This window comes from Phocoena phocoena, chromosome 1 (genome assembly GCF_963924675.1).
Source record: "Phocoena phocoena chromosome 1, mPhoPho1.1, whole genome shotgun sequence".
NCBI lineage: Eukaryota > Metazoa > Chordata > Mammalia > Artiodactyla > Phocoenidae > Phocoena > Phocoena phocoena.
The window spans coordinates 38,862,818-38,890,250 of record NC_089219.1 but is presented as its reverse complement, the minus strand read 5'-3'; the positions used below and the strand labels follow the sequence as shown (position 1 = coordinate 38,890,250).

Below are 27,433 nucleotides of genomic sequence, written 5' to 3'. Positions count from 1 at the left end.
ACCAGGGATCAAACCCAGGCCCCCTGCATTGGGAGCGTGGAGTCTTACCACTGCGCCACCAGGGAAGTCCCTGAGGTGTCTTCATTTGCATCTGGTTTTTAGCAGTTGGTTTGTGCAGGATCCTGCTGCAACCTCCTTACCCTATTCAGGTCACTGGCTCTCTGGCTCAATCCCATGCTGCACTGAGGCATATGGAATATCACTCTGTGTTCTCCATGTCCTTCTTGGGTGTGGGAGGAGAGCTTTGTAAGATTGTTTCCTTGCAGCACCTTGGCACAGAAAGAACTCTGTGTTTGCCTCTACAGACTATCAGGGTTTGGGACTAAGGTCTATTCTGCTGTCAAATCTTCCATATCTACTTGGGGGTTTCTGTTGTTCTCCTGCTAAGGAGACAGGACCCTTTCTTAGGAGTTCCATTGATGTCTAAGCTCTCTTAGCTTCCTTCTGGCTTTTCTTTTGTCTTCCTTACCTCATCTACTGAGATTTTATTTAGTTTAGGATGGAAAAAAACTGGATGCATATAGTCTTTCAAATTTTAGTCTTAAACTCTAATTTCAGCTTTTGAAACTCAGTACCAGCACTTAAAATTTTTCTGTGTTCTATTGGGACATGGCACCTGTGACACAATAACTTCAACTGACTAAATGGAAGGAGGTATTTCAATTAATGTCTCAGAGTTTTTTACCATCACAGATATAAGTACATAGGAAAATGTAATTCCTTACTGGATTTTTCTTTCTAACACAGTGTTTAATGCAGTATGTTTAATACAGTGAGTATACATCTCTCTTATCAGATAATAAATTTTTGATGGCAAGCTCTGTATCTTATTAATTTCTATACTCCCCTAAGTGGTTAATCAGAAAATGCTCAGTAACTATTGCTTTATTATGACATTAAGATTAACTGGGTTATGGATGCAACTAGAGATAATCATACTAAGTGAAGTAAGTCAGAAAGAGAAAGACAAATACCGTATGATGCCACTTATATGTGGAATCTAAAATATGACACAAATGAACCTACCTGTGAAACAGAAACAAAATCAGGGACGTAGAGAACAGACTTCTTGTTGCCAAGGGGGAGGGGGGCGGGAGAAGGTTGGGTTAGGAGTTTGGGATTATCAGTGCAAACTGGTATATATAGAATGGATAAACAACAAGATCCTACTGTGTATAGCACAGGGAAATACATTCAGTATCCTGTGATAAACTATAATGGAAAAGAATGTATGTGTGCCCGCAAGTGCGTGTGTGTGTGCGTGTGTGTGTGTGTGTGTGTATATATAGATAGATAGATAGATAGATAACTGAGTCACTTTGATGTACAGCAGTAATTAACAACATTGTAATTCAACTATACTTCAATTAAAAATAAATTTAAAAAAAAGAATAACTGGGTTAAACTTGCCATGATCAGGAGAAGAGGGTAGATTATTAAGCATGAGTCTGACTGGCTCAGCTTTCCTGATCATCTGGCACTGGCCTGAAAAAATAAAATAATTTTTGGTTGTCAGATACTAAATTAAATGATCCAGATACTATTGTGGCTTATTAAAGGACTTTATTCAGCTTCAGAAAGAAAGAACAAATGAAAACTAAATTACTGAAGATTTATATTTTCTCCCCTCTGTTCTTTAGGTCTTCTCAAAAGTTACCTCCAGGGAAAATGCCAATAAGTGATCATGACTCTGGTGTTGAAGATGAAGATGTTTCTCCAAGACCAATTCCTAGTCCTCATCCAGTGAGTCAGAAGGTATCACTGATCTTAGAACTCACCTTTGTGATTAGAAACCTAGAAGTCTCTTCATGTTAAAGCACTCAATAATATTACCTAAAACTTCCTTAAGTTCATTCTAAGATATCTATAGCTATCTATATGTATATGGCTTTGACTGTATATAAAAAGATATATATATATTCCTCACAGGTACATGTAATTATTATATGTAATAATATATATGAATATGTGCACATATTGTAATAAGTATATATAATTATTATTCCCAGAGAAAACTGAGGAACAGATTGGTTAAGTTACCTACCTAGGATTATATAACTATTAAGTAGTAAAGCTGGAATTCAGGAAGTTTGGGATTTGGTAAACCTAGTGATTTAGGAGGTTTAGTTTCAGAATCTGGTGCTTTTAACCCATATAGACTCAACATTCTGTACATTAACCAGAGCTCAACATCGTTTCTTATTACCATATTCTGAGAAAACATTCTATTTCCTTTTGGAGATTGCTAATAACCTGCCATAATTTTTTTATTGAGGCCAACTAGTGGGTTATTTTAGAATTGTTGTGTCTTAATTACTTATTAGAAGAAAAGGAATGAGAAAGGCTTTTTAAAATTAATATTAAATTATAACCAAATTCGCCACAGCTAGTATTTTGTTTATTCTTTTTGGCTCTCTTCCAACTCTTTCAGTTGGTATCAGTAAAAAGAATAGCAGTGAATAATTTCACTTAGTAGAATATTCTGAATACTTATTGGAAGACCCTTATTTAAGATGCAGAAACATTATTCTTTACTAGATGTGTTGAAGCATCAGGTCTGATAATTTTTTTTTCAGAGAGGGTAAAAAGAAGTCTGTTATAACATAGTTTCTCATATTGTGTTCTGTGATCTAAGCAACATTAATCAGTGTTCCAATGAAAGGAGTTTCATTGTTAAATAAGTTTGTGAGGGCAAGGACCTTATTTATTTTGTTCACAGTTGCATTTCTAGTACTAGCACATGGATGCCCAGAAAATATTTGTTAACTGTCTAAATAAAGAATAAACACTTTTTAATAAATAACTGGATGTAATTTGGAAAATACTAATCAAAGGAAAATGAAGCATATATCATTATCCTAAAAGGTACTTTTTCCTCTTTAATTTCTTTCCCACTTACAGGTTTCTAAGATCCAGCCATCAGTTCCTGAACTTTCACTTGTATTGGATGGCAACTTCATAGAATCAAACCCTGTGCCTAACCCACTGGAAATGGTGAATAATGAAAATCCTCCTTTATTGATTAACCATTCTGAACACTTTGAGCCATTGCAGCCGCAGCTTTATGATGAGAAACACAGCCCAGAAGTTGAAGCTGGAGAGCCTTCCTTGAGAGGGCTACCAAATCAATTAAACCAGGACACTGCTCCTTTGAGACACTGCAAAGTAAGACGGCCATCTACCTGTAAGAAAGGGAACCCCCATATCAGGAGCAGTGTTAAACCATCTTCTTTTAATGGACCATCTCTTGAGGCATCTGAAAAGCTTCAAACAGTTTCTGCTGGAAATGTACACAAAGAAGAGTATCCTGTAAGATCCTCCACATTTAATTCCAGGCAGTCTTCCTTTGCCCCACAGTCCCACCCACACAATTTTGGTTTTTCACCCCATAATTCAGGAAGACCAATGGAATTTCAGATACCTACTCCCCCACCACCATCTTACTATTCCACAAGTGTTTGCAATTGTTTTCAGCATCATGGCCGTATTCAATATAGCCCAATAAATTCTTGGCAAGGAATGAATACAGTAGGATCCACTCAAGACCTCCAGTCTGAAGCCCTTCAAAAACATTCATTATTTCATCCAAGTGGATGTCCAGCTCAGGATCATAATGCATTCTGTTCCTCAAGTAGTCCTGTAGCCTTGAGACCTCAGGGAAACATGGGGGGTTGTTCTTCCCACAGCAATGTAGAACCATCGCCTGTGGCAAGACTACCTCCACACGTGGACTCATGTAACCCATGGCCTTGTGCAGTATGCGTGCACACACCCAAGACTGGGTCAGATAATGGAATGATGGGACTATCTCCGGATGCGTACAGGTTCGTCACAGAGCAAGACAGACAGCTGCGACTACTTCAGGCACAGGTTTGCTAGCTTTCTTCTGTTAAATTCTTGGTATTAATAGGGTTTTGAAAAAATAACTGGCAACTCTTCAGTAATTATAGTTTATGGAGTAGAATTGTAGAATGTCAGAACTAGAAGAGACCTTGGAAACTGAATTCTAGTCCCTGTTGTTTTACAGGTAAGTAAAATGAGGATTAGAGAGAAAGAATAATTTACCCAATGACACATTGCTAGTTAGGAGTAGAACTAGGCCTAGAAAGCAAATCCTCTCTTCTCTGTCTTGTGCATATCCTAACCTACAACATAACTGTATTTTTCTTTCACTTTTTGCCTCTAATGAGAAGTCTGTATAATTTACTAAACTTTATATACAACTAAATATAAAGCCTGCACAGTAGGTTCTGATACTCCGTAGTTTGTCAACCCTATAGTGTGTAAACTAACCTTTAGCCAGTGTACCCTTACAGAGTACATGTAGTGCCTCCTCTGTGTATCTATACTAGGCTTGTTCTACTCATTTTATTCTGAAATGCTTCCTTTCTTCAGGCCTTTATGACAAAGTTCTTAATCTTTTAATTATATGCTTGCACAGTTTAGTCTTTATTGTATTGTGTCTTTTTCTTTCTTTGCTAACTGACACCCTTCTTCCACATACCTACCGCAAACCCCCCACTCCTTCCTTTCCCCCTGGTACCAATGGAAACAACCTGAAGTAGATACTTTCATAGTTTTTTCCATGACCCTATAACTATACTAATATATGTAAAATGGACATATATACATGTGTGATTTTTTTTTAAAAAAGTCTTTTATAAAATTGGGGTCATAGTGTTCGCATTTTGCAAAAACAAGATAATGACATTTTTCAAATTCTGCTTAAAAATGCTTTAGATTAAGACACCCAAGAAAAATTCAGCTTAGCTGTTTTTTTGAACCCAGGTATATCCTCTGAAATTGTAAAATGTAACAAAAGATTATAAACATTTGGCAGAATTTTTAATGTGGCTAAATATTTCACGTTGAAAAGAAATTTTTCTTTCTTTCTGGTCTTTTTTTTTTGCGGTACGCAGGCCTCTCACTGTTGTGGCCTCTCCCATTGCGGAGCACAGGCTCTCGACGTGCAGGCTCAGCGGCCATGGCTCACGGGCCCAGCCGCTCCACGGCATGTGGGATCTTCCCGGACCAGAGCACGAACCCACATCCCCTGCATCGGCAGGCGGACTCTCAACCACTGCGCCACCAGGGAAGCCCTTGATCTTGTTTTTTTAAAAAAGATAATAGCGGCTAAAAAGGTCTTCTAAGCTATTTAGAAATCTTAATACTTGGGATTTATATACTTAAAATATAAATTATAGACTGCTGGCTCTGGTGTAGATTATGAGTCATACTTGGAGAACACAAAAGATGATGTAGAAAATGCTTCTATGATAAATTCACATAGTATTTTGCTAACATATTTTTTAAAACTTTTTTACGGTAACATCTTATTTAACTTTTTTTTTTTAAGATGTTTTTGATATGGACAATTTTTAAAGTCTTTATTGAATTTCTTACAGTATTGCTTCTGTTTTATGTTTTGGTTTTTTGGCCACGAGGCATGTGGAATCTTAGCTCCCTGACCAGGGATCAAACCTGCACTCCCTACGTTGGAAGGCAAAGTCTTAACCACTGGACTGCCAGGGAAGTCCCTATTTAAATTTTTTGAGAGTATCATAACATTTTCTATATACGTTTCTATAGAACTTTCTTATTCTGCATAGGCTTCCCTTGTTATGTACAAGAAATCGTCTAATTGGTCTCATCAATTATTTCAGCAGCTTGAAGTTTCTGCTTTTGCAAACAGTGCAGCAGTGAACACCCTTATACTTGTATCTTCTGTATATATGCATGTACCACTGTGGCATAGATCTCTAGAAGTAAAATTTTGAAGTCAAAGGGAACACACATTTAAATGTTCAACGGTACCCAAACTTGCTCCTCTTCTAATATTCAAAGTCTTATTTTGGTGTAGTGGTTAAAGAGAGTGAGCTCCTTGGGTTCTAATCCAATTTTGGTGTGACATAAGTTATACAATCTTGGGCAAGTTACTTTATGTGTCTGACTTAAGTTTTCTCATCCACAAAAGAGGAATATACATAAGTGTATGGAGTTCTAAGGGCTGAATGAGTTACTGGGTAGGGGCCAAGAATAGTGCCTGGCATATAGTGCTCAGTAAATGTTAACTATTATTATTATTTTCATTATCGTTATTATCTCAGTTAATGACATCACTTCTCATCCTGCTGCTCAGGCCAAAATCCTATGCATAAAAACCAAGGCTTTTACTTTTCTAGCTGTATCCTGAACTTAACTATTCTTTACCATCTTTCCTGCTACCACTCTAATTCAAACCATCATTTTCTCTTCTCCATACATGCTGCTTCCAGTACTGTTCCCTCATGTTTTCCTGCAGTTGGAAACATGAGAGCCATCTTTTTAAAGCCCAAGTCAGATCATAGGGATCCTGCTTAAAACACAATGGTTTTCCATTGCAATTAAAATAAAATCAAAATTTCTTACCTTGACCCTCAAAACCCTTTGGGTTCATCTTCTGTCTCCCTCTCCTCGCTCATCTCTTGCCACTGTCTTCCATGTTGACTACACTTCAGCTGCAGTGGTATGCTTTTTGTTCTTCAAAAACACAAACATCTTTCCACTTTATGTGCTTAAGCTTCTAGTCCCCTTTGCCTGAAACATTCTTCTAATTCTACTAATGGCTAGCTCTTTCTCATCATTCAGTCAGGCCTTAATTACATGTGTTAGTTTTTTGTCTCTAGGGAGCTCTAGGCAGGGAGCTTCATCACTGTATTCTTTAAAAGATTCGTCACTGTATTCTTTAGCACCTTGAATAGTACTTCACTTAAAACAGTTGTTTAGGGCTTCCCTGGTGGCGCAGTGGTTGAGAGTCCGCCTGCCGATGCGGGGGACACGGGTTCATGCCCCGGTTCGGGAAGATCCCACATGCCGCAGAGCGGCTGGGCCCGTGAGCCATGGCCGCTGAGCCTGCGTGTCCAGAGCCTGTGCTCCGCAACGGGAGAGGCCACAACAGTGAGAGGCCCGCGTACTGCAAAAAAAAAAACAGTTGTTTAATACATATTTTGTAACTTGAATGAGTGAAAAAGGCCACCAGAAAGGCTATACCAATTTAATACTTCAAAAATTTTCCCATGTCTCTAATACTGGACATATCTACTCTTAAATTGTTATCAGTCTTTATTAATAGAAACTTTTGATTTGCATTGTATTATTATGAGTGATCATTTTATTGTTTATTGGCCATTTGTATTTTCTTACTATAAAGTCTCTGCTATTTACCCATTTTTCTATTAAGTCCTTTTCTAATCAATTTATAAGAGCTTATTGTATATTAAGGAAATTGGTTCTTTATCATCTGTATGTGGTATTTCTTACAGTTTGTCTTAAGTGTTTTGTGTTTTAATCATTTGTACAGAATATTCCAGCTTAGACATAATTAGATTTATCAGTCATTTTCTTTTTGGGTTTTGTATTATGTTTAGAAGAGCCTCTTCCCTTTAAGATCATAAAAAATTTAGTCTTCATTACCACCACGCCCCCAGGATTATATTTGTTGCTTTATTTTGGTATATAAGATAAAAGATTTTTTTATTTTTAATCCTTAGATGACTGACTCCATATATTTACTGAGTAATATATCTTTTTGTTAATGATTTAGAAATGCATTTTTTATTGTCTAATTAAAGTATCATGTGTTTGTATCTGTTTCTGTACTGTGTTCCCCATTGATCTGCCTGTCTATTCCAGCACTATTACCATTCAGTTTAATCTCTATAGCTTTATAATAAATCTCTTATCGAGTACTTCCTAGGCAGTCTCTCTAAACCTCACTTTTCTCAGCTGTAAATTGAGGGCAGTGATTGGTATTATATGTAGATTTGATGGTTAAATGAATTTATATGTATATGTATATATATTCACACACACACACACCTGTCTGTCTAGATAAAGTGCTTACTGTAGGATGAGGCTATAGTCAACACTCAACAAATTACAGTTATTTTGTTTATCTCTTAGTCCTCATAACAACCTTAGTTTTAGGTAATGTTGAAGCTCATAGTAGCTAAATAGCTTTTCCAAAAGGTAACAGAGTAGGATTTAAACTTATATCCTCATGACACTAAAGCCCACGCTCCAAACCACTATAAGTACATATGCCACTTTGTATTATTAATGCAGGTCGTATTTCTATTGATCTCAACAATTATTGATAATACTTATTTTCCTATATTAATAAAGTTAATCTACTAAAGTTAATGAGTTGAACACAACAGTATAACTTACAGGGAAATGGAAAATTACAGTGTTTAAAAAGGGAGGCTTTTCCACTCCTAGGTGTATATCCAGGTGAAATGAAAAAATATGTTCACGCAAAAACTTGTATACACATGTTCATAGCAACATTATTTATAATAGCCAAGGATGAAATAATCCAAAGTCCATCAACTGATGAATAGATGAACACAGTGTGACATTATCTATACAATGGAATATTTCAGTCATCAAAAGGAATGAAGTACTGGTAGGTACTACAGCACAGATGAACTTTGAAAACGTTATGCTAAGTGAAAGAAGCAAGATGTAAGGCCACATATTGTTTGGTTTCATTTATATCAAATGTCCAGAATAGGCAAATCTACAGAGACAGAAAGTAGATTAGTTGCTGCCAAAGGCTAGGTTCTGGGGCCATGGAGAGTGACAGCTAGTGGGTGCAGAGATTTTTCAGGGGTTGATGAAAATATTGTAGAGTTAGATGGTGGTGATGGATGCAGACTTTGTGAATATCCTAAAAACGATGGAATTGTATACTTCAAAGGGATAAGTTTTATTGTATGTGAATCACATCTCAATTTTAAAAGGAGGAGGGGAAGCTTTTGGTGTTTGAACTTCAGCTTTGCTACTTGTTAGTTATGTGATCTGGGCAAGTAACTTTATTTTTAGTGCCTCAAGTTTTTTTCTGTGTAAAGTGTGCTTAATAGTAGTACATTCTTCATGGGGTCATTGTAAAAATCATACATAAGAGCTCTTATTGTAGTGTCTTGTAAACAGGAAGCATTCAGTGTTAGAGACTGTTATTAATATTTCCAGTTTCAGCATGACCAAATGCGGGCAATTCTGGTTAACTTTTATAAGATGAATCTTCTGTAAAAAATTGTTCAAATTTGGTATATGGAGTTAGAGTATGCCTCCTATCTTACTTTTGGTTTGTAAGTGAAATAGGCATAAAATGTTTGAAGTGTTAACATTAAGGCTTTTCTATGTGAGTGTCAATTTATGAATGCTAATCTAAACACCTGTATGTTTTTATTTTTAAATTTATAGATAGCCCACTTAAGTTCTTAATAACTAATGACAATGATTTTCGACATTGAGTAAGTTTTATGGTATAATGTAGTTGAAATGTGAGAAAATATAGTTAAAAGTCAGTTATTTATAACGGGGTCACTTTGTAATTCATTTTTAAACTCTTATGCCAGTTTGGTTGATTACTTCACTGTCAGTGTAAAGTATGTTTTTAATTGATACAGATTCAGCGTTTGTTGGAAGCACAGTCTCTGCAGCCCTGTTCCCCTAAGACAACCACTGTTGAAGACACAGTGCAAGCTGCCAGACAAACGGAGTTGGTTTCCATGGAAGCACAGTCTCCCCCTGCTTTGCACATGAGAAAAAGTGTAAGCATTGCTGTAAGCACAGGTAATTTCATTTTTTAAATTTGTACATGGTACACATAATGTCAAAACCAAGGTGATGAGAGTATAACTTAAGTCTTTGTGTAATTTTACTCTTTCTGAAAACTATACCTGAAAACAGATTGGAAACCATATAACATAATATATTGTTTGTTTTTGCTGCTTTCTCAAGATGAACCCCCAGTTCTAATGAGAGAAGTCATCTGTGGTTTTGAGGGATCAGGGAAGGTTTCATCTATGCAGTGTTATTGATTCTGGGCTTTGAAGGGAATGTAGAATCTTAGTTGGTGGAATTGAGAGATGGCAGAACAGATGATAGAGAAAATAGGGCTCAGTGGGAAAACACAGAGTTCTGAGTTGTCTAGTACTCTACACATTACTATGTCATGGAGAGGCTTTACTGCATATTTCACAAAGCCATGTCTACTTCATTTGGTAAGCAAAATAGAAGGCCTTTTTTTAAAAAATTTATTTTTGGCTGTGTTGGGTCTTTGTTGCAGCACGCGGGCTTTCTCTAGCTTCGGCGAGTGGGGGCTACTCTTCATTGCGGTGTGTAGGCTTCTCATTGCGGTGGTTTCTCTTGTTGTGGAGCACGGGCTCTAGGCGCGCGAGCTTCAGTAGTTGTGGCACGCAGGATCAGTAGTTGTGGCGCACAGGCTTAGTTGCTCCGCAGCATGTGGGATCTTCCCGGACCAGGGCTTAAACCCGTGTCCCCTACATTGGCAGGTGGATTCTTAACCACTGTGCCACCAGGGAAGTCCCGACATTTGATTTTTAAATACTCGCCTGATATTATGTATGTCTGATACATCTCTAATATAGTATCATAAATATTGTATTTAAGAATCAAAATCAGAGAGCCTAGGGATTTGCATTTTATATCTTTTCTCCTGTTTTTCAGAACAGCAGTTTTCAAAACACATATACACCCCAAATCGTATTTAGAACCTTGATAGGTAAAACACATTATTTGAGAGCCACACCTCTTGAAGAGGTAGGGCCCAGAATGTCCTCTTTCCCTTTGTACCCCAGTTTTCTCTCTTTTCACCTTTCACTTACCTCTTCATGGCATTTCTGAGAAAATATAATCTGAAAACAGTTCTGGGTAATTGTGTTAAACTAATATAGCTAGTGTTACTTAACAAAGGTTTGTCAGAGAATTATTTTTATAAGTGAATGTTTGTTTCAGTATCTGTTAAATCATCTAACGTCTAGGTGCCAGCTTGTTTTGGAATGCGGCAGGTGATGATCAAGAGCCTGAATCTCAGCTGAGACAAGATGATACCAAGATTTCCAGTGAGGACATGAATTTTTCTGTCGATATTAATAATGAAGTCACAAGTACTCCTGGTAGTGCATCTTCATTAAAAGCTGTTGATATTCCCAGTTTTGAAGAGAGCAACACTGCTGTGGAAGAATTTAATCAGCAACTTTCTATATCCAAGTAAGATCTCTTTGATTCAGTATTCATCTTACCTCTTTTTTTCTTTTTAAATTCTAATATTCTTCTGGTACTCTAACTCAGAAACTGTTTGTTTTCTAAAAGTATTTTCATTGGTGTCTTTCCTAATGTGATTCCTATGTAACAGACAATTCTTTTCTCTTTTTTTTGAATTTTCTTTTTTGGCCGCATTGCGTGGCATGCGGGATCTTAGTTCCCTGACCAGGGATTGAACCTGTGTCCCCTTCGGTGGAATCGAGGAGTCCTAACCACTGGACCATCAGGGAATTCCCTGTAACAGATAATTCTGAGCCTTCTAGAACCATTCCCAGATGTCGCTCATTGGATGTGTAAAACAGTCTGGCTGAATCAGAACATTTGAAGAAAATTTCAAAAATATGTATGCTCAGGCCTCACTGTAGAGATTCTGATAACACTAGATCCCAGTTGGAGCTGGGGTCCTGAATTTTGTAAATTTTTAAAGATTTACCATATTGCAATTATATATGTATAGCTAAGTCTTTATTTCTGAGAGATACAACCTGTTACCTGAGATATACTTCAGAATAAGCTGGTGGGGATGAAATGGCTAGGGGTATAGTTGAAGTAAGGTAGACTGAGTAGGTAATTTTTAAAAGTGATGGTACATAGTGATTTGTTAAACTATTCCCTCTTGTGTCTGAAATTTTTCATTATGAAATTTTCATTAAAAAAAGATAAGGGTTGTGAAGTAATTTAGATCCTTAGCAAATTTGGAAATAAATTCAACAAATATTCTTTGAGTTTCTGGTATGTGCTGCCACAGAACTAGGCCCTAGAGATTGAGCTGTAGGTCAGACAAAGCTCCTGACATCATGGAATTTCCATGAGTTGTAGAGACAAACAGTAACTACATCGGCAGGAAATCATATAATGACAACTGCCTGAAGAAAATAAACCAGGGTGACCAAGTGGAGTGTAACTGGGATAGTGGCATGGGAGTGAGGGAGCATTATTAAGTAGGGTGGTGAAAGAAGCCTTCCCTGAGGGGGTAACATTCGAGCAGTGGCTTGAATGATGAGAAGAAGCCAACCATGACAATATCTGGCAAAGAGTGTTCCAGGTGGAGGAAATGGCAAGTGTAGATCCTGAGGTGTGCCTGAGCTTGAGAGTTCCAGAAACAAGCAGGAAAGCCATTGTGGCTGAACTTAGTGACTGAGAGAGCACAGGAAATATGGTCAGAGATAACAGGCAGGAACCAAATTATGTAGGGCTTTGTAGGTTGTAAAAAGGAGTTCTGAATTTATTTTGTGTTCGTTAGAACCAGGGAGGATTTTAAATAATGGGCTGGTATGATCTGATTTTCATTTTTTAAAGGCCATTCTAGCTGTTTTGTGGCAAGTGAACTGATGAGGATTAAGAGTGGAAGTAGGGAGACTCGTTAATAGACTAAAGACCAAGTGAGGTGAAGGTGCCTTGGAATTGACTGTGGTGGAAGGGATCAGGTGTAGAATAAATGTTAAAGGTAGAGCAATAATGTAAGTTAAAACACTACAGGGTAATATCACATGAAACAGTTTTAAAAGAGGTGAATTCAGTGGTGGGGGGGGCATGGGGCAGGCAGTTGATTACTTTTTAAAATTATAAGCCTTTTGATAATATTTGACATTTTAAATTATTCTGGTTACAATAATGATTAAAACAATAAATACACCCCTCCAGAAAACTAGAAATATTTATCTGCTTTGCTCAGTAGAGTATATGTCTTAACCTTACAATTCAATTAAGTACTCATAGTATGTACCACAAGTGTATTAAAAAGATCTGTATATGTGTCTCCCCGACTAGACTGAATTCCTACAGGATAGGGATCCTACTCATTTCTATATCTTTAGGACTTGACCCAGTGTCTGGTTCCCCATGTTAGCTCCTTCATAAACGTTCAGTGATAGGAAGAGCAATTTGGGGTGAGCCCCAAAATAAGTCCACATTTTATTTGGAATAATTATAGAAACTGAGAACAAAGAGGCATGAACTGTGGTTAGCCTTATTTATTCTCCCTAACTTCTGTAAACTGTAGACTATCAGGAATTAGGAGGTTTTACCCCTGAAATAGTTTTTAAGTCAGAACTTTAAAAAGTCTCCAATCCAGGGACTTCCTTGACAGTCCACTTGTTAAGACTTTGCCTTCCAATGTACGGAGTGTGGGTTTGATCCCTGGTTGGGGAGCTAAGAGCTCACATGCCTCTTGGACAAAAAAACAAAACATAAAACAGAAGCAATGTTGTAACAAATTCAACAAAGACTTTAAAAATGATCCACATCAAAAAAAAAATCTCCAAGCCATTGTGGTTTTTAACTTCAGAAACAGATCTGAGTTCATTGATAGAATGCAGTTAATTGCTTTTTCAGGGCAATTAACGAACTCTGTTGATTCCAACATATAACAGATGTAAATCTGATCTTTGTTCAGCATAATATATGACTTGGATTAAATAGTATCTCCAGTGTTGTATGTGGTGGTTTGGGTGCTTCTTTAGGAGATTCTTCCCAAACATCTGGTCTGATTCATGCTGTGGTTCCCAGTGCTAAGTATTCATACATGGCACCTGGCCACTTGGGTTCCCTGCCCTCTTTGGATGTCTTGCTGAATCAGTCTAATGTTAAAGCAGTTTGTGACAGATAAAGTTTTTGGCTTGCAGTATATATGGTAATTGGCTGCTTTTTCCCAGGGGAGAGTGGTAGATGATATTTCTTTTGACACAAGCTTGCTTTTTTTTTTTAAGAAGTCGTGCTTTGGACATACCTACTAATACTTGCCATATTAGAATCATCTTTAAACAATTTTTTTTAATTTGAAATCTTTAATGTTTTGGTTCTTGTCTTCTTTTTTAGCTTTTATTTTTGTTTGATAGGTTAGACACCAAGACACATATTTTTAAATTCTTGAAAATGCAATATAGTAGAGTGATTAAGAGCATGGTGCCAAACTGCCTGGATTTGAATAACAGCAGTGTGACCATGGGCAGGTCTCATAATGTCTGGATGACTCTGTTTTCCTGTCTATAAATGGAGACGGTGAAAGTAGTACCTATCAGCATTGTTGTAAAGATTAGATGAGTTAATGTATTTAAAACACATAGAATAGTACCAGAATTAGTACCTAATTATTGTCATCATTTAACTAAAGGTAGAATAAGGCAAACTCAGTAACTGACATGGACTCTCCTTATAAAGTGCTTTTGCAAATGTCTGCATGATAAAAATCCTGCTCAGTACAAGTACTTTCCCAAAAAGCCATAAAATCTCTAAAGGCTGGATTTCTGCTTCTACATTTGCGTTTTGGTATTTTCACTAAAGTGAAATTAGTTAACATGGTTGAAGATAAAGGTTCAATGTGATATTTAGGAAGCAAGGGGATAGCAGCAGGAGATGAAGAGAACTAGCAGTTATGGACCACCCACTATGTTTATCTGGTACTATGCTAGGTACTTTGTATCTCCTTTAATCCTGTCTCATGTTTTTCAACCCAGGGAGGTGGATATCATTTTTCGCATTTGATGAATGAGGAAACTGAGGCCCAGAGAGATTAAGAAATTTGCCCCAGACACAATGAACAAACTATATTATAAATGAGAATATATGTGACCTAAGAGATAAAAGGAAGTGCTAATGGGGGTTGAAAGAAGCAAGAGGACATACCCAGTTAAGGTTTTAGAACATCATAGAGGAAGCAAAGTTTTAAAATGTCCCTCGAGCAGTAGACAGGATTTTGGTGAGAGTGTGCCAATTTAAAGGCATTAGAACAGTAAGTCTTGGCTCAGTGGCACTTGAAAATACAGGTAAATTGGGGCCCTTCACCACTTCAGAATCTCTGAAGGGAGAAGTCCAAACAGTTGTATTTTTTAAAACTTTACAAGTGATATTGATGTGTAGCCAAGATTGAGAACTGTTCTGTTGTAGACAAAATTTATGGGCAGAATTCAGAGTACTGTTAGTAATCCAGCTTGTTCAGAATATAAAATAAAACAGGCATTGAAAGAGATTGGCTGAAAAGCCAAGTTGACTACCAAATTTCAGAGAGCTTTGACTGACAGTATAAGGAATTGTGTTTGTTTTAATAAACCTTTTAAGGTTTTTGCTTGTTTTTTTTTGTTGTTGTTGTAAAACAAAATAACATAGAATTTACCATCTTAACCATTTATATACAGCCAATCAAGATGAAATGCTTATCTAGTACCACTGAGAGCTGACGGTACAAACCAGAATGCTGCCAAGTCTTACCCCGTTCTCCCAAAGTTACTGCACTTCAAATATACATTAAAGATACCTTGATAACTAACACTTACTTTATATATGTATGTCCTTTCAAGCAGCTCTTCTCCACTTGTGAGAAAAGAACCTGATGTGCCTGTATTCTTTCCAAATCCTCTGCTGGCGGAGAGTGTAAGCATGTGCTTCCAAAATGGACCAACAGAGGGCGCCACTAATAGCTCTGTAACATCAGGGGAACCCAAAACTGAGCAAGTAATGCAACCCTTGCCTCATCAACCATCTGATAACCAGAAACGATTCCAGGATGTGTTGGTAAGAAAATGTAAAGCATTTCATCTTTTGCGTGATGGTTATTTAGTCTGGGGTATGTGAGTTAAGCCTTTCCTATCCTTAAACTGATTGGGACCTTGATATAAAAAGTTTTTCCCCAAATTAATGATATGTCACTTATTTCTTTTAGCTTTTCATAAATTATGATAACCTAAATTCAGTAACTCATTGTAAGCATGCCAGTCATCAGATACTTAGATAGCCAGGAAAAAAATGTCTTGTTTTAAAAGTATGTTGACATTATGCCAAATTCAAACTAAAGTTAGTACCAGAAAAATAAGCGAGAGTTTGCAGGAAACTTGAAAATTGGAAAGTAGTAGAATATTTATGATAATATTTACTGACTTTAGTTCAGATAAGCAGATTTTTATTGAATACTTAGCTTAGTGTAAGAAAATGAACTAAGTGGATAATATACAGATGAATATGACCATCTCTGCCTTTGAAAACCTATGGGAAATAGCCCATGGATACCAGTAACAAATAACTATAGGACAGGCTGAGAAGTGCTGTAAGCAAAGGCAATACACAATAAAAAGGGGTAATTCTGGTTGGAGGAAATAGTCATCTTGGAAAAGCTAGAATGTAAACTGGGACTTGAAGGTCGAATGACCGTGGCTGTCACTTACCAATTGTAGACTTTGGAACATTTGATTTCTCCATTTATAATTGAAGGCTAATTAAACATACGTCATAGGGCCCTAAGTATTCATGAGTTAACACATATTTGTTATTTGCCTGCTAGGTCCTAGACTGGTGCTAGCAGCCGTGTGCTCAAGGGAATGAAATATGATTTAATGTCAGGAAGGCAGAGATAGGATCACAGGTCATTCTCATTCAAAGCGAGAAAAGAGAGGAGTCAAATTCTCAAAGTAACATAAAGATCAAACTTATAACTCTGAAACATTATCATTTTTCAAATGAAGGCATGATTTTAAACTTTTGTTTGTAAAGAATTTACTATAAATCCTTAAAAATACTTGAAATGTTACTCAAATGATTTTAAATCTTTTGGTTTTAAAATGAACAAATTCTGAACAAACATTCTAAGTTTTCTGTAGGATCTGATGAAATCATTCATTCATTAAGATGGGCTTCTTTTATAAAAACTCCATAAAACTTGGCAAATGTATTTGATATTTTGTAGAATTTAGCAGGATAATATTTTGCTCTTCTCTGGCATTACTTACCACTATTATTTGCATTTTTGTTTCCTAAGACTGTTAATAGTGATTTTTCAAATATGTCCTTTTTCTTTTTTCATCAGGGTCAAGGGAACCACCTATTGAATAACTCCCACAAGGAAACTGAGCAGCCATCTACCAAAGCAGTAATCATCAGTCACGAATGCACCAGAATGCAGAATGTTTACCATACTAAAAAAAAAAACCATGATTCAGAACCAGTGGACAAAGATTGTGTTCTTAATGCAACCCTTAAGCAACTAAGAAGCCTTGGAGTAAAAATTGACTCTCCTACTAAAATGAAGAAAAATGTACATAAAGTGGATCATGCCAGGTAACTTTAAAATTTGTTTTAAAAGATAAAGAAAAATTTAAATGTATTGCAGCTGTCTCATGAAAAAAGGTATAAGCTTGCCACTCAATTCAATTGGCTTATCCTTTTTTCAGGGTCTACTATATGATGAATATAAGAGATTGTTTCTACCCTTTAGATTTTTCTAGTAGAGGAGAAGGTTATATACCTAAGTAATTTGAGGGATATTGGCCAACAATATGCTCTGGGAGTCTTATAGAAAGAGAAATGAGCTTTTGCTCATTTTTGATGTCTGGAAAAGTTTTCCTGGAGGTGATGGAGTCTGCGCCAGCTACTGGATGTACAGTTAATGCAGTTGTGCCATCTAAAAGGCAAAAACATTCCTTTTTGTGCGACTCCCCTGGTGGCGCAGTGGTTAAGAATCCGCCTGCCAATGCAGGGGACACAGCTTCGAGCCCTGGACCGGGAAGATCCCACATGCCGCGGAGCAGCTAAGCCCGTGCACCACAACTACTGAGCCTGTGCTCTAGAGCCCACGAGCCACAACTACTGAGCCTGTGTGCTACAACTACCGAAGCCTGCACGCCTAGAGCCCATGCTCTGCAACAAGAGAAGCCACTGCAATGAGAAGCCCACGCACCACAACACAGAGTAGCCCCCTCTCGCCGCAACTAGAGAGAAAGCCTGCACGTAGCAACGAAGACCCAACGCAGCCAAAAATAAATAAATTTTAAAAAAAGATTATTTCCTTTAAAAAAAATTCCTTTTTGTAGAAATGTGTTTTGAAGAATATAGTTATATGAACCTTACTTATTGCTCACCAGTTCCAACTGGCCATGTTCCTCTGTTTAGATTCCTCTTCATCAAAGATCACCTCAACACATACTTGTTTTAAAGAGGATAAAATCTGGAAATTATGTTATTAAGGCTAGTGTGCTTTCTATTAATTATTTTTGATGTCATTTTCTAGTTATAAAAATAATACAATTTCATGATTTAAAAAAATATCAAATAACATGCAAGAATATCAGATAGAATGCAAAAGCCCCCACGTCCCAGACTCCTCAGTCTGACTCCTCCTAGGTTATTTCTCTTAACTGTTAATTTGGTATTCTTCTAGAAATGCTCTAGGCATGTTCAAGTATGTATCTGTGTGATAAGTGTTGCAATTTGGGGTTTTTGCTTAACGTTATATCTTAGGTACTTTTCTTTATAGGTATATGCAGTTCTTTCTCATGCATTTAAACAGCTGGATAATATTCTGTTGTGCCCATGTACTATAATATAGTGAACCCAAGTTCTCTGTTATTGGACTTTGAGGCTGAATCTCTTATTTCTTATCTCAAACAATGCTAAGTGAACATCATTCTACATATACTTGTGCAAGTGTCTTTGTAGGATAAATTCCTGGAAATAGGCAGGATCAAAGGATATGTGCATCTGAAGCTTTGGTAGATGTTGCCATTGCCCACCAAAATAGTTTTACTAGTTTATACGCCTACCACCAGTGTAGGAATGAGTCTAGCATTTCTGAAGGTTTTATTTCAATACTCTTGGGATAGAGGCTATATACATCTGTTAAAATGCATAAATCACCCTGTCATCTGTGTGGAGCCCTTACGTTTTGGTATGGCTGCCTGTAGGGAATAGTTTTTTTGTTTGTTTGTTTGTTTGTTTTTGCTGTACACGGGCCTCTCACTCTCATGGCCTCTCCCGTTGTGGAGCACAGGCTCCGGACGCGCAGGCTCAGCGGCCATGGCTCACGGGCCCAGCCGCTCCGCGCCATGTGGGATCCTCCCAGACCGGGGCACGAACCCATGTCCCCTGCATCGGCAGGCAGACTCTCAACCACTGCGCCACCAGGGAAGCCCGGGAATAGTTTCTAAGTAATGTATTTCTTCATAGTGGCCACCCTGTTTTAATCTCTTAAGTGTGAAACATTGAAATGAATAAATTTTCAGTATATAATGAACTTGATTCTGTTTTTAAATGCCTATAATGAAATGGAAAGTAAAGCCTTTTTGATGTATCAGTGTGGAGTAGTCACATTCTTCTCTTTATTTAAAGGACAGTTTATATTATATATTTATGCTATAAAAATAGTACATGCTCGGGGTTGGAATTTTACAAAGTGAAGAAAATGTCATCTGAACTAATAACACCCAAAGAAAATTAGGAAACAAAGTTGCTGTTTTACTATATATATAATTTTGTTTATTTTTCTTTACTTACCATTACAAAATAGACGTTTTCATTTAATATTGTGGGCTATTCCCATTTTTAATATTCAATTACCTATATGAGTTGAAAAATCCATAGATATACATTCATAGATAGGATTTTAGTTTCATGTAAGATGATTTTCTCAAGGAAGTAAAAGCTGATGTGAAAAAAATTGTTTTCAGTTCAAAACAATATATTAAATTAATCATTTCCATAGACGGGTAAACTGGCTAAATTTTACAATGATATAGCTATATCTTCAGATGAAAACTTTTAAAAAAAGCTTTATTTTATGTTATAAATTGTGTAAAATATTGTAGAGCTTTGGAAATAGAGTTTGATATTTGTTTTGTTTCCATTGTCAAAGTAATATGTTTATTTTGGAAACCTTGGAAAAATTAGAAAAGTAGACACGGAAAACTCATATTCAGGGGAATTCCCTGGTGGTCCAGTGGTTAATACTATGTGCTTTCGGGGCTTCCCTGGTGGCGCAGTGGTTGAGAGTCCGCCTGCCGATGCAGGGGACACGGGTTCGTGCCCTGGTCCGGGAGGATCCCACATGCCGCGGAGCGGCTGGGCCCGTGAGCCATGGCCGCTGAGCCTGAGCGTCCGGAGCCTGTGCTCCGCAACGGGAGAGGCCACAACGGTGAGAGGCCCGTGTACCGCCAAAAAAAAAACAAAACAAAACAAAACAAAAACAATACTATGTGCTTTCCCTGCTGAGGACCTGGGTTCGATCCCTGGTCGGGGAGCTAAGATCCCACAAGCCGCGAGGCCAAAAAAAACCAAAACAAAACATATTCATACCAACCAACTTCATTTATTATTAAAAATTTTGCTTTTGTATTTCCTTTTATTTTTCTAAAATAATTTTAACAGCAACCATTTATTGAATGCTCATAATGTATGAGGAACTGTGCTGAAGTTTTATGCAACATTATTTCAGTTAATCCTTGCAATAATCTATGTGATAGATACTATTATTATACATGTGTTATAGATGAGGAAATTAAGTACCAGTTTACTCAAGACCCCACACCTGTAATTTTAAACTTACTCTTCTAACTCCAAAGTCCATAGTTTTTTTGTTTTGTTTTGTTTTTTTACTATTTTGCTCTATGCTTATTGCTTGTTTAATTTTTTGGTGGGGTCTTAACGGTGGTGTATATTTTGCTGCTTTGTGTTTTGACCATACTGTACATACCCTCCCAAAAAAGTGTTTTTGGTTTTACACTGGAAAATAATCATGTTTTCAAAGTTGTTGTAACGTCTTCTAAGCATCATCTTTAGTGGGGAACTAATAAACCAGTAAGTAGGGCATAGTATTTGTTTACTTAACCCTTCCCCTCTTGTCAGAACTGAGTCAAATTGTTTTCAATGTCTTACTATTTTAAATATTGCTATGATAAACATCCTTTTGCCAAGATTGCATTTTTTAGGTTTAGGATTATTTCCTTAGACTAGAATCTCAGAAGTAGAAAGACTAAGTCAAATGGTAGGAAAATTTTAAGGCCGTCACTACATTGCTTTCTGAAAGAGTAAGATTTTTACCTTCCTACCAGCTATATGTGTTAGTAGTTCACCAATACTTTTACTCATTTTACTTCAATAAATATATAATGAGCTGCTACTGTGAGCCAGCTATGAGAAATATCATGGTATACAAGATAACCTAGGAAAGACATCTTTCCCCTCATAGATCTTATAGTTCAGTGGAGAAGATGCACAAATAAATAGTCAATTATAAAATACTCTGATACCCGCTATGAAAAGGAAGGATATAGTATATCATGGAAGCACATAGGAGAGGTACCTAGCATATTTTCATACTGTATTATAATTACCCTATATTAAAATTGACCATTTTAAAGATCTGTGCTAAATTAGACCAAAAATTCTTAAATTATCTTTAATTTATATTTTATGCATTATTAATGGATTCTCTATATTACTGTGATTAAAAATGAAACTGCACTGAAACTATTTCTCTAACACATATAAGTCATATTTTGTTGTCAGTAGTCTTAGGCTGAGAGGAGATTCCAAGCATAAGACTATCTAAAGCCTACCTAATTAATTCACGTTGTTTCACAGTTTGTCTTGAACTTAGTTCTTTTAGTATAATCTCCTACCACTCTCTACTACCAAATTCCAGTTTACCCATCTTTGGCATTTGCAAAGTTCCTTGCTGTTAGTTTTACCTGGGATGCTCTTTTTTATCTTTCTGCTTGCCAGAATCCTTATCCTTCAAAGCTGAACTCAGACGTCACCTCCTTTGTCAATGTTTCTGGGACCTCTCACCAGAATATTGATGTTTTGTACTCTCAGAGTACCTTGTTTCTAATAAATTATATAGCATGTTCTTGTGATAGCCTTTCCAGCAAGATTGTGTTTTATCTGTGAATCCTCATTGCCTCTACCACATTTGGTGGGTCTTCATGGATTGATAAAGGAAGGAAATCCAAACTACTCGGGTCATCACTGAAGTTTACAATGAATGCCTTATTTTTATAAGTTCCTCTGTAATACTTATTGTCAGTATTTATGGCCTTGTGTTGCTATCTTTTAACAGATATTGGTATAATATAGTTGGTGTGCTGAAAGTTCATAAGGCAGTTGTTTAGAATTTAAGACCCATTTTTCCTATAGAAATAGTGTATAAATTGTAGTTTGGTATTCCAGAAAAGTAATCTTTGTAATCCTTGTAATGCCTGTTGTTGTCCTAGTTCTATAAACCAGCTACCTTTGTCATTGTAGCTATGTGAAAACTTATTTCACGTTCCAGTTCTGGACTGCAGGAGCATATCTTCTAGCCAGAAGAGTAGCTGAGACAGGGAAAGGAAGATTTCCTTTCTGTTTTCCTGTTCCGTAACACTGCAGATTAAGAAGGTCCAAAAACAGGAAAACAATGAAAGAAGGTCCCAGACATACCTAGAAATTGTAGGGAAGATGGAGGACTGGCAGCAGCCTCTACAGGCATATTCCCAATTGGAGTGACCTTTTGAATTCAAAACAGATCCTTAGCAGTCTCTCTAGTTATTTCCTTGCTCTCTACTTGAAAATGGTATGTTTTCTCTAGTTGAAAACCCTATGTAGGATAAGTAGGAGGTAACTAATTGGGATTCAAACAGGACAGTAGTCAGGGTTGGTTTTCATCTTTAAGTAAGCTGGAATAATTCCCTTAATTGATGGCATGTGACTCTCATATTTAAACATAAATGGACTCTCATCATCCTTTTGTGACTGTATATCTAATGAGATTCTAATATAGTATATCTGTGATCAAGGCTTTTAGGATTTGATCAGTGGGATGGCCTACTTTTGCTTTTCATCTTAATAACCCTAGTGTTTATATGCATTTGTCCTGAGTATTATTGATTTGTTTTGTTTTCAAAGTAATGGTGTTTCCTCCAGACCCCAAATCGAAACTAGCTAGCTGTGTTAGACAATGAAACTTGAAGAACCTTTTGAACTGATACTGATTGTTTTCATGGATTTATATGGATCTTTTAACCGTTCTATAAAAGATCTATTATTACTCAGCCATAAAAAAAGAATGAAATAATGCCATTTGTAGCAACATGGATGGACTTAGAGGTTATCATATTAAGTGAAGTAAGACAGAGAAAAACAAACGTCGTATGATATCACCTATATGTGGAATCTAAAAAAAATGATAGAAATGAACTTACTTATAAAACAGAAATAGACTCACAGACATAGAAAATAAACTTATGGTTACCAAAGGGGTTGGGGGGAGGAGATAAATTAGGAGTTTGGGATTAACGTATACATATTACTGCATATAAAATAGATAAACAACAAGGACCTACTGTACAGCTCAGGCAACTATATTCAATATCTTATGATAACCTATAATGGAAAAGACTCTGAAAAAGAATATATATATATAAATAACTGAATCACTTTGCTGTACACCTGAAAATAACACAACATTGTAAATTAGCTATACTTCAATTTTTAAAAATGGTTTTAAAAAAAAGATCTAATTCAAATTAGATCTACTTTTTCTTAATATTTAACATTTTGAATTAGAAGTTTTTATTTGCCTTCATATTATTTACATTAATATTATCTATAGATATATATTTTTAATATGTACAAGTCTGATTTAATATGCAAATTGCTTATAATTTTGAGGAAATAGGCAAAGAAAGTAGAAAAATGACTTTATATTCAGAAGATATTAGCACTATGAATATATCATAAAAGAATAATATCTAGATAGATTGGTACTATCTCTTCCATCTTATTAAGACAGTCTCCAAAGCAGTAAATACCAAGAAGGTTGAGGAAGAATTCCAAGGTAGTTATAAAGAACAGCATTATTAAGCACATTCTTCCATTGTTTGGTAATGACATCACTGGTTTTAGGGGATATTGATGGTTGAAAATAGTTTCTTCAGAATTTCAGGTACTTTTGAGAATAAAAATACTTGATAGTTATTTGGGTTTTGTGAGGGTAGGGATGCAGGCAGTGGCTGGCATGTATAAAACAGCTGAATTTCTTCGTTGGATGGTATGGAAAGTCATAGCATATTGTTTGACTGGAATATAATAATAATATATTGTATATTATATATGTATTATATATATAATATAATAGTACACAGAGGACTCTGATTTTTAGGGAATAGAAAAACTCTGATAGCAAAATACAAATTGCTGAATACAGTGTAGTGAAACAGTGGTTATAGAGTCCCAGAGAGTAAGGCAGACCTGGGCTCAGCTTGCCAGTTACTAGCTGTTCAACTTAGGGAAATTAGTTAAAATCTCTATTCCTTAGTTTTCTCAACTGTAAAATAATACCTATTCATTCAGTAAATATTTATTGAATGCCTACCCTGTGCGAGGCACTGTTCCAGGCACCAAGGATACTGCAGTGGTGGGGGAAGGAGACAAAAAATCCCTTGCCCTCATGGATTTTCATGAGGGAGCTAGACTATAAATAAGAACTGTGAGTTAAATATATAGGTAGCCATAAGTGCCAAGGAGAAAACAGAAGAGTAGGGGAAGAGAAATGTGAATTGTTGTAATGGAGAATAAGGTTGAAATACATGATAGGGACAACCTCCCAGAGAAAGGTTTCTGCAAGAATTAAATAAGGCACTGAATGTTTAGCAGAGTGCCTGGCACATAATAAGGCATCAATAAAACTTAGCAGCTATTATTGTATATGTGATATACAGGAAAAGGCAAGTCAGTTGATTACTGTTAATGAGTTAAACCAACCAAAGTGAGTGAGGATTATATCTAACAAAAGAAAATTGGTGTATACACACACACACGCACACATGTCCATATCCAGAGACTGGTTGATATTTTTCATTCATTACAAATGGAATCTCTTCAACTATGAACAATGTAACATTCTGAGCTACTCACCAAATCTTGTAATGTTATATTATCAGATGTGTTTTCTGTTTGATTTTATTTATTTTTATTTTACCAATATTAAAAAGCTTTACATTTTGGGGTCTTATATTTGGTCTTAAAACCATAACTGATATAAATTTAGGAAAATTAATTTGTGTTCCACTTTCAGTCTTTGCATCATGGATTACCTTCTAGGTTATCATAGTTACCCCTTGAATGTATCTGGATCATCAAGACTTAGATGTCTGAGCTCTCAGATAAAAAGCACCATCAAGCTTAAAGCTGAAGACTTACTGTTACCTTCATAGAATGGAACATATTTACAATTACACTGTTTAGTACTCAAAATAAGATAAATGATGGCTTGCTCTGTTCTGTCTTTCAGTGTGTTGGCATGCATCAGCCCTGAAGCAGTGATCTCTGGATTAAACTGCATGTCATTTGCTAACGTTGGCATGAGTGGCTTAAGCCCCAACGGTGTGGATTTGAGCATGGAGGCAAATGCTATAGCTCTGAAATATTTAAATGAAAATCAGCTGTCACAACTGTCTCTCACTCGATCAAACCAAAATAACTGTGACTCATCTTTTAGTCTTCTACATATTAATACAGACAGAAACACAGTGGGCCTTAGTTTAATTTCACCAAACAACATGTCATTTGCAACCAAAAAATACATGAAGAGATATGGACTGATTCAAAGCAGTGACAATAGTGAAGATGAAGAGGAGCCTCCAAACAATACAGATACCAAGAGTGAACACTTAGTGAATCAAAACCTTACATGCATAGCTGAACAACTTGATTGTCAGAAAGAGCCTTCTAGCAATGCTTGTGAGGTAACTACTTGTTGTAACTGTGACTCCATGGGCACCCACACAGATATGCCAGTATTGAGAAATATTACAAATGAAGTTGTTCAGCCAAAAGCAACACCACAGTTGAATGAAAACCCAGATTTCTTGTTAAAGAACCTTAAATCAAGTCCTGCAGTGAAACTCCGAACTGGAAAAGCAGAGTTCATCCAACATCCTGAGAAAGAAAATGTAAGGGACACTCCGATTTTTCCTGAAAGCTTGAAACCTTCTGACACTTTAAAGCAAATGAATAGTATGAATTCAGTAGGCACCTTCTTAGACGTGAAGCGTCTCAGACAGTTGCCAAAATTATTTTAAACTTTTAATTCCCCCGCCTTCCTGATATGAGGATGGGATGTCTCCTGAAGATACTTATGGAAGCCAGAGCCTTTTGATAGTTTTGGAATTCCTAGTCATTCTAGGGATCACTCTTTCTTGGTAGCAGCTGATGGCAAAGAGCTGAACAAGTGACCTGATTGTCTATGAGATGGCTGGCTATTAGGAGGGCTAAATGCCCTTTGTTCAAATAGTGGCGTTCAGCATCACTGGATTTTTTTTTTTTTAAACAAATCCTAAGATCAGTTATTTCAACAAATTTAGATAAGCAGATGCTATCCAACTATGAATCTGAATTGCTCTTTTATACTGTACATTTTGAAAAGTGAGTCTGTTTTCCTAGCATTTTGCATCTACCCAGTATCACCAAAAGAATATAAAGTTATCATGACCCTGAGTAAATTAGCTAAATCAACCCCTATTGAATTTAAGGGGAAAGTTTTATTTTTAAAAGTAACTTAAGATCTTTTATACAAGGAGTATAGATGTTGTCTTAAGATGCATGTTTGTTAAATACTGTGGAAGTAAAACTTTTGCACTCTTGTGGGTTGGTGTTAATGTAACATTTTCAACATATAACACTAGCTATCACATAATAAGAAAATTACTGAGTATGAGTGTGTTTTATAAACTTTGTGAGTTTTTCAGATGTTTTAATATTTTTTAATGGAACTTAATAAAAATGTCTAGATGGACTCCTTTCCTTTGTCCTCTGCTGTAGCATATCCTTCTCCACTTTTAAAAAAAAAACTTTTTAGACTCCCCAAAAATTACAAAAATGATACAGAGTGTTCAGGTGTACCCTTTATCCAGCAACCCCCAATGATAATATCTTATATAACCATAGTAAATGATCAAAACCAAGCAATTGACATTGGGTACAATATTCGTAACTAAACCACAGACTTCAGGTTTCACAAGTTGCTGCACTCATTTATTTACTTTTTGGTGTATAACTATGAAAATTTATCACTTATAGATTTGCATAACCACCACTACAATCAGCATACAGAACTGTCCCATCATCACAAAGAAACTCCCTAGTTCTACTCCTTTAAAATACAGCCTCCCTCCAACACTAACTCCTGACAACCAATGATCTGTTCTCTATCACTGAAGTTTTGTCATTTTGAGAATGCTAATATAAATGGAATCATAGTGTGTAATTTCTTGAAATTGGTTTTCACTCAGCATAATATCCTTGAGATCCATCCAACTTGTTTAGTGCATCAGTAGTTGCTTCCTTTCCTCACCTTCTTAAAAAATAAGTTTTAAATTGTTATTTCTGAATGTAAATGAAAAAGTCCTCATTCACTTGAGAGAGAAAGCTCTTCTGCTGAAGTTAAATTAAGACGTCGTTGCCTTATATCAAAATTTGATATGTAAACTGGAGAGAAATGGACTTTGGGTCTCTAAATACCCAGCTGGGGCCTTCTAAGGTAATAATCTGATGAAACAATTTATACTTAGCCAGCCAAAGTATG

At 36.3% G+C, this 27,433-nt stretch overlaps 1 protein-coding gene across 5 annotated transcripts in view; it reads left to right on the top strand.

Moving 5' to 3' along the window:
• Positions 1–26,644, top strand: part of STIL (STIL centriolar assembly protein) — a 52,252-nt gene extending 25,608 nt beyond the window's left edge. For 2 of the 5 annotated variants that reach the window (XM_065877426.1, XM_065877408.1), the window contains 7 exons: positions 1,641–1,755; positions 2,902–3,870; positions 9,453–9,618; positions 10,830–11,054; positions 15,458–15,621; positions 16,907–17,157; positions 25,142–25,931. In XM_065877426.1, coding sequence (XP_065733498.1) covers positions 1,641–1,755; positions 2,902–3,870; positions 9,453–9,618; positions 10,830–11,054; positions 15,458–15,621; positions 16,907–17,157; positions 25,142–25,931 — 2,680 coding nt within the window. Of the gene's footprint in view, positions 1–1,640; positions 1,756–2,901; positions 3,871–9,452; positions 9,619–10,829; positions 11,059–15,407; positions 15,622–16,906; positions 17,158–25,141 lie in introns of all 5 variants that reach the window. The other 3 variants (XM_065877391.1, XM_065877417.1, XM_065877400.1) reach the window with 3 other exon arrangements.
• Positions 26,645–27,433: the final 789 nt, after the last annotated feature.